The sequence below is a fragment of the Phalaenopsis equestris genome, unplaced genomic scaffold (assembly GCF_001263595.1).
Source record: "Phalaenopsis equestris unplaced genomic scaffold, ASM126359v1 Scaffold000008, whole genome shotgun sequence".
NCBI classification, from domain to species: Eukaryota; Viridiplantae; Streptophyta; class Magnoliopsida; order Asparagales; family Orchidaceae; genus Phalaenopsis; species Phalaenopsis equestris.
Genome location: NW_018164450.1, coordinates 212,660 through 221,205, shown reverse-complemented (window position 1 = coordinate 221,205; position 8,546 = coordinate 212,660). Strand labels below are relative to the sequence as shown.

Sequence of the window (8,546 nt, the reverse complement as noted above, 5' to 3'; positions counted from 1 at the left end):
TGTTGAATTCCTTCATAAAAACCAATACAACGTAGTTGTAGAATAGAAAAATTAGTCATTTTCTATTCAGATTTCAACCAACATTTACATTGCTGCATCTCTTCAGTATAATCGTGTTGTATTGGTTATACTGAAGTAAATCAATACAGGCAATACAAAATAGTTGTATTTTAGAAGCATACACCAAAAAACAAAATCTTCAGTTATGAAACAAAAAACAACCATTAAAAAAGAAAAAACAACGTTTGTCTCGCATTTGCAAGCATATCATTGTATTTACTTACCAAGAAAATAATTATTGTATCACACGCAGTTGCCGCTGTATTTTGATTCTAATGAGATTCCTAGTCTCTTCTTCGTCGTTACGTAGTGAGACAAACAGGCATGTGGACACTAGAAGAAGAAAATGCCGGCAAGCAAAAATAATAAAAACTAAATAGGAAAAGAGACAAAATGCTAAAGCCTAACCTTGATACAACCGAGGAATCTCAAGGGTAGAAAATATTGAATGATAAACTATAGAACAAATTCTAGAGATTTTGATATTGATCTCGGAATATTAAACGTTGAATAAACCCTAAACCTAAAAATTTTTTATGTGTGTTTGTTATATTTATTTTTTCTTGGACAGAATAGATCAAAATATTAAACGTTGAATTTCTTCAGTACGGACAGAATAGATCAAAATATTAAACGTTGAATTTCTCCAGTACAACCAATACAACCAATACAACGTAGTTGTAGAATAGAAAAATGAGTCATTTTCTATTCAGATTTTAACCAATATTTATATTGCTGCATCTCTTCAGTATAACTGTGTTGCATTGATTGTACTGAGACAAATCAATAAAACTAATACAAAATCATTGTAATATAGGAGCATACACCAAAAAACAAAATTTTTAGTTATGAAACAAAAAAACAACCATTAAAAAAGAAAAGACAACGTTTGTCTCACATTTGCAAGCATATCATCAAATTTATTTACCAAAAAGATAATTATTGTATTACACCTAGTTGCTGCTATATTTTGATTTTAATAAGATTCCTAGTCTCTTTTCGTCGTTACACAGCGAGACAAATAGACATGTGGACCCCAAGAGAAGTAAATGTCGGCAAGAAAAAATAAAGAAGCTAAATAGAAAAAAAAATTACAAAATGCTAAAGCCTTACCCACATTTTCTTCTCAAATGTGTAGAATAAAATAATAATAACGGACAGAATAATTTTTCCCACTTGGGTCCCCACGCACACCGAGAGCCAATTACAGAGATAATCCTCCAGCCCTTCGCGCCGCCAAATTCACGCCACGTAGCAACACCAACTGTTTCTCCGCCGTTATCACCCGCCCCTCCCTCCTCCGTTCCCCAGCCTCACAAAAAAATGGCGAAGCCCAAACTCAGTTCCTGCTGCGATTCCTGCCATTCTCTCCCACCCTCTCTTTACTGCCGCTCAGACGCCGCCTATCTCTGTATCAACTGCGACTCCACCATCCACTCTGCCAACTCACTCGCTCGCCGCCACCACCGCGTTCCTTTGCTCCCTATCCCCTCCGGCGGCCTTATCGCAGGTGGAATTTCAGTTGCTCAGCCGAAAGAGGACGAAGAAGAAGAAGAAAAAGAAGAAGAAGAGGAGGAGGAGAAAGTTGGGTTCTTTCTTGGAGGTGAGGTGGATGAGTATTTTGATCTAGTGGAGTTCAGTACTTGCTGCGAGGAAGAAGGGAGGGAGAAGTATGAAGGTAGGGAGGAAGAAGATAAGCGGATGTTGCAGAGTTTTCAGATGGGATATGAAGGAATCAATAAAGGGATTGATTGTTCTTCTTCTATTGGCCATACGGTCAGCTTTCTGATCTTATTTGAGTTTCCCTTAGTTTTAAAGATTACAGCTTTTTTCCTAATTCTGCAACTGTAGTTTTTCACACAGGAATCTCTATCATCAATCGAAGCAACGGTGGTAGCAGAAGATACCATTCAAATACCCCAACAGTTGAGTTCCATGGACAGAGAGGCCAGAGTTCTGAGGTACAGGGAGAAGAAGAAGACGAGAAAGTTTCAGAAAGTTATCAGATATGCATCGAGGAAGGCGTATGCTGAGACGAGGCCTCGGATTAAGGGCAGGTTTGTTAAGAGAACAGATGCAGAACTTGAAGTTGATCAGATGTTTGCTGCATCTCATGTTATGGTGGAAGCGGGCTTTGGTGTTGTTCATTCTTACTAGTTCAGTATGTGGAATATGTAGGAAGTGTAATGTGTTTCAGGAATCTTTCTCATGTAATTAAGTATTCTCTTATTTGGAACTCATGTGCAATTGTTGCTTTAAGCTCTGTTTAATTATAATGATGTGGTATTTAGTGACAATAGAATCAATTTTATGATGAAAGAATTGAGACAAATTAATGGTGGAGTGTATTTCTTTAATTGAAGGAGTGGAATGAATCAATGTTTTTTGAAGAGAGGACTTTGAGAGATGAAGACCTATAAAATGGATTGGGTGCTATGACAGCTTGTAGAAAGAGGAATTTGTTAGCTAGATAGATCTTGGGAGGAATGGATGACTCCCCAATTTTTATTTATTCAATCAATAATCAAAATTGTTCTTTCAAACTTTATTTACACTATTTATTAAAAAAATATGTCCCAAAAGTTAAATTTAATTAATTTACATTAAAATCAAGGTGATTTACAAAAATCATGTAATCTAAATTCTCATAAGCATTTGATTATACTCACCACCCACATCTATGCTTTTTGAAAATAGAATTAGCTTTTGTATCATGTGATATCATATTGCATATTAACTCCAAAATTTCTTTTCTCTCTTGATATTAAGTTGGCCTCTACTTTTATTAGACATTATATGGCATTTTAGTGTAAAATTTTAAATTGAAATCTCATATATGAGAGGTAAGCTTGATTTCATAAATATAAGAAATTTATGGGTGACATTTACAATTGACATTATTGTTACATGTAATTAATTCTAAAATACAGATAATCCTAGCAAGTAGATGCATAAAAATAAAAATACTCAAATAATTCAAGTATTACAATATTTTACTAATAAATTTCTCATATTATATAACATGCAATGTAGAGTATATTTATTTGAATGCAATATGAGTGCTTGGATTCCATTTATAGCATTTAACCTTTTTAGTATTTGTTTTAAAGAAAAAAAGATGAAACGTAAAATTTTTGGGCATTACAAATACTCCAAACACCACATTTTATCATGCATTTGGAAGTCAATTAAGACAATTGATTTTCCAATCCCATACCATTATCGAAAAATTGCCAATTACTAATGTCGATTTCAATCGCAAGAATTCACCAAAATATTTATCCACCTTACCACACAAAAGTGAAAAGGAGCATCTCTTAAGGATATTTTTCCAAAAAAAACTATCAGACACAAGTGCAATGTTTTCTGGTGGATGCTCCACTAGTAACCACTTTTGTTTTTGTTTTGTCATGTTATGAGTCTTATTTTCTTGCTCCATTTTTCTCTACATTGCCAAACCCCCTCCCTCACCAAGCTCTACTCCAATGACCAAATAGGCTAATAAATGTGTATCATGCATTTGGAAGTCAATTAAGACAATTGATTTTCCAATCTCATACCATTATCGAAAAATTGTCATTTACTGATACCGATTTCAATTGCAAGAATTCACCAAAATATTTATTCATCTTACCACACAAAAGTAAAAAAGGAGCATTTCTTAAGGAAATTTTTCCAAAAAAACTATCAGACACAAGTGCAATATTTTTTGGTGGATGTTCTACTAGTAACCACTTTTGTTTTTGCTTAGTCATGTTATAAGTCTTATTTGCTTCCTACATTTTTCTCTACATTGCCAAATACCCCTTCCCTCACCAAGCTCTACTCCAATGACCAAATAGGACAATAAATGTGTATCATGCATTTGGAGGTCCATTAAGACAATTTATTTTCCAACCATTATCGAAAAATTATCAATTACTAATACCGATTTCAATCGCAAGAATTCACCAAAATATTTATCCACCTTACCACACAAATGTAAAAAGGAGCATTTTTTAAGGATATTTTTCCAAAAAAACTATCAAACACAAGTGCAATGTTTACTGGTGGATGCTCTAGTAGTAACCACTTTTGTTTTTGCTTTGTCATGTTGCGAGTCTTATTTGCTTTCTCCATACTAATTTATATTTTTTCTAAAATAAAAGAATATTTCAAATATTTAATACTTAATTTTTAATATGTATTTTAGGTTTAGTTTTCTACATTTACTTTCTCTAGGTAAAATTAATTTTTTTGTAATAGGCGTACAATTTTAATGGGACTTCATTCTTTTTTATTTTTGTAGACCTTGATTAGATCTACCATATTTAGTTAGGCTCTCTTTTTATACATAGGACATTTCCTCATAATCAAGCATAAAATTAATTTGTCAAATATTTTGGTAAAAATTAATATATAGTTTATGTAGGATGATAATATGTTCAAAATATTGCCTTGATAGAATGTATCAGCCTAGTTATATTTATTGATGATTTCATATTTGAATAGAGTTAATAACGGATTACACTACATTGGTAAAAAGGATTAGTGGATAAATTATTGAGTAGAGTTGAACATTTTGTGTATGTAGCTTTGTAAATATCTTTAACATTTTGAGAAAGAATTTAGATATCCACATGGTAACATGAAAATCAAGTTTATGTGACACAAGATGATGCTAGGGTGATTTAGATGGGAGAAGATTTTAACTCAATTATTGGATTCGATCTTCCCATATTGAGTACAAGCCACTTATGAACTTACACAATGGCTCTTCAACAATTTTACTTTGCACTGTTAAATATAAATAAACTTGAAGGTACAAGTTAATGAAATTTGATATTGATGACCCACACTTTATAGAAGCTGCAAAAGAGCCTCTTAATAAAGATCTTTATAAAATTTATGGATTATTTTTTTTTAGCACAATAACCCTTATGGGATGGCTACACCAATCACTTAAAATTACTATTTACTGTATGAATGCTTAAATTTATTATTGAGTTTAATCTACACTTATAATACTTCATCCGAATTGGGAGGTTGATAAAAAACAACTTTATTGGATAATTGACTGTTAGAAATCCTTACTTGAAAAAAAATATTAAGTTTTTGGCTAGTTTTCAATGCATAAAAAATAACTTATTATGTTGATGTTTGTCTGTTATATTAATAGTTGATGCCATGCATGTTGAATGTAAACATTGTAGGCCACTTAAAATTAAACCATATAATTAAGTTAATGTAAGCTGAAGCATATATCATAAAAGTAGTTATTTTAGTTTTCTTTAATTTTGTGTTTATAAATTATTTATGTGTAATAATGCTCTATTTATACAATGAGATAACATCACAAAATAGCAATTAAACCAAATCTTTTTAATCATCAATCATATGCTAAAACATGCAAGTACTTCAAACACAGATAACCTCATTTCACATCTAACCTATGAAATAACATTTTTGGTTATGTATAAATAGTTTCATACCATAGAATAATTAGGACTGTTCACCTTACTCATATTTGTTATTCAAAATTGCACTTAATAATCTACCTTTAAGGATGCAAATAACTACCCCTTACATATTGTTCATACTCAATTTTCTAGGTCGTACAATCCAAAAGGAAAAATAAATATATTCTTACTGTTATTGATAAAGAGTTCAAAACTTAATAAGATGATAATTTAATTACATATATCATATTTTAACAAAGATTTTTTTTTCCATAAAAGTGGTGCTTATGCAAATAATTAGTGATTTCAAAAAATATGATATGTTATCAAGCAAAACATTATAAGGAAATTAACTTGATTTTCATTCACTAAATTAAGAAAAGTATTTATATTAAAATATAGTCAAAAATTATGGTTTAATTATCATCATATATCCTCATTCATTTATTATGCATTATGAAAAGCAAGATGCTTATTTAATAATTAAATTAATAAATTCTAACATTTACCTTGAAGAGCACTATGATGGATGATTAATATGATACCAAGATAATTATCTTGCTTTTATTATCAAATATATGTCTCTCACATTATATTATTAATCTAAACTGTGCTGAGAATAATATTTTTTAAGATCTAACTTACTAGATGATAAACTTAATATGAAACAATCTAGATGTGGTGTATATATAAATCTTGCTAAATATCTATTTGATATTGTAATACAACTTAGAAGCAAGAATAGATTTCAAAGAGTACTATAAAAAACATATTTGAAGCATTAAGAAATTAATGCTATTTTTTTTATTTTTAATTTGAATGCTAAATATTGTCACATTAAATTAGTAATGAAAAGTGTGTAAATGGGTGCAATCTTTAGAAGTTATAAGATGTTGGTACATCAAATTAAGTCGATGCATATGTTTTCATTCATTTTTCTCTTTTTTATTTTAAAAGGAATCGTCAGCTTGTCAATCGTCATATACTTCTCTTTTCTGAATAAGTCTCTCTTTTGGGTCATATGAATGACATGAAGAAAAGAGGAACGAAGAAGAGAAGAACCGAAGAACCGAAAAGGAGGGACATACGATAAAGCAACAAATAAGAGAAAACACAAAACGTGAAGAGCCTACGTGCGGTAAACCTCACAATGATATGTTAAGAATGTCCTCTCAAACAAGATAGGGCGAAAGCACCTTAAACCAATATTCGTGAGAGAATGCCTACGTAAAATACCAAAAACCAGAGAGTCAGGTGTATGTGTCTGTTCTGGAGTCAAGAGCACTCCCAAGGGGACGTTTCTCACTTGGTTAATTACTTCTTAGGAGGTACCTAAGAATACTCTCGATAAAAGGAGTTTCGCTTGGATTATCATAAACCTAGGGCAATAGGTACTCAAAGGAAGGTTATTCTGCGTGCGAACAGTTTCGATGCTTTAAAGCTCGCGCTAAGCCAGGGGGCAGAGAGTGAGTCTCTCACATCCTAAATGGGTAGCGGCTCATCGGCATACAGGGCCCACATAATAACCTAAATCATATTGACGGGGATATCCCAACACGTCAAAGCACGTCCGAACCAAAGGGCAGAGGACAATCGTTGTATCTTAAATGGGCGGTAGCTCATCGACATCGGATCATCAAGGTCGGATCATCAAGGTGATATCAATGAAGTCAAAGATTGCTAGGGCTCAAAGGGGCTCAACGAAAGAGAGGTAGAGTGAACCTAAAAGGTAGAGGCAACTGGGTCGAGGTACCATATCGAGGTCCCATAGACCCGTCATCCACAGCTACTATGACCCTAAGTCTACATGATCGTGAAGGTAGTCGACCCAACATGTTCTGAGATCCCCGGTCAGCAATCTGTGAATTGCGTCGTCCACGAGGGATCTTAGTAGCCCTAAGGTTAGAGGAAAGAAACTATATCATATGACTATAAACTGGAGCTCCAAGAGGTAAGACTTATACCTGTCAAAGTGGCAATGATGCCTCATGAAAGAAAAGAGAGTGGAGGTTCAACTACAAAGCTGGAAACACTTCAAACTTCAAACAAAAGGACTTACACATTTACACATCGTCTGGGTTGGGGAGCCTTCTAACACCCTAGGTGCACTAGACAATCACCTATATAAAAGTATGTTGAGCCAGTCAGGTCAGAGAAACATGAGGACTCCTCCTCAGGAAATGCAAATATGGTGCAATTATCCAAAGCGGTCCTAAGTATTATGGAGGGCCTATTAATATAAACAGAAAAGTAAAATTACAATTTTTAAATCTTGAATATTTTAATCCTAAATTTTAATTATCTTGAATATTTTATTTAGGATTATAAGTCCCAATGAGCCTATATTTCATCGTGAAATCCCAGATAAACCACAGAAAGAAACAAAGAAAATACATACAAGTGCAGATATGCAGCATGATGCAAAAAGCAAAGCAAGCCAAATCAAAATAATAAACAGACTGGTTTCGCTGGGTCGGCAGCATATCCCAGAAAAGAAAAAAGGCAGACAGACTCCGCATATACATGTCTGGTCCTAATTCTATACATCAATATAAAATGCTGAATTAAGATGCGGGGAACGAGCATCTTCTCCTGATCCTCTCCACAAGGTTTCCACTCCAAACATCTCAGAACACGTGCCCATATCTTATTTTTGCTACAAGACTCTCCTAGATTCTAAAAGTACATACAGAAAGAAAAAGACTCAATCCTGCATGAAAATAAGTGTCAGTGAATAAGTGTCACTGCATGAAAATAAGTGTCAGTGGGAAAACTCACATGCAAATAATGTATCATGAGTCATGCCCTAAAAGTGAGGGAGCTAATAGAACTTGCAAGAAAAATGGTCAAAAATCATTACTTGTTGCCTCCTATAGCGGTACTTGTGTGTGTGCATATAAATAGGCATGACTCCCTGCAGAAAAACGCCCTAACACACTACCAAACATATGCAACATGTAGTCACACCACAAGCATAAAGCAAAAGAAAGATATCTGGCTAGGGCAACCAATCAAACAGAGAACAATAGTCAGACATCAAAAAGTCTA

The 8,546-nt window shown here is 33.2% G+C and overlaps 1 protein-coding gene across 3 annotated transcripts; it reads left to right on the top strand.

The window, feature by feature from the left end:
- The first annotated feature begins 1,253 nt into the window (after positions 1 to 1,253).
- On the top strand, positions 1,254 to 2,399 carry LOC110018312 (zinc finger protein CONSTANS-LIKE 5-like). 3 transcript variants are annotated; one of them, XM_020715593.1, is made up of 2 exons: positions 1,254 to 1,836; positions 1,912 to 2,399. In XM_020715593.1, the coding sequence occupies exons 1-2, from the start codon at positions 1,384 to 1,386 to the stop codon at positions 2,215 to 2,217; spliced, it is 759 nt and encodes a 252-aa protein (XP_020571252.1). In that variant the 5' UTR covers positions 1,254 to 1,383; the 3' UTR covers positions 2,218 to 2,399. The 3 variants fall into 3 exon arrangements, with proteins under 3 accessions (XP_020571252.1, XP_020571251.1, XP_020571250.1); XM_020715592.1 differs by having other exon boundaries at positions 1,312 to 1,833; positions 1,948 to 2,399; XM_020715591.1 differs by having other exon boundaries at positions 1,312 to 1,838; positions 1,953 to 2,399.
- Positions 2,400 to 8,546: the final 6,147 nt, after the last annotated feature.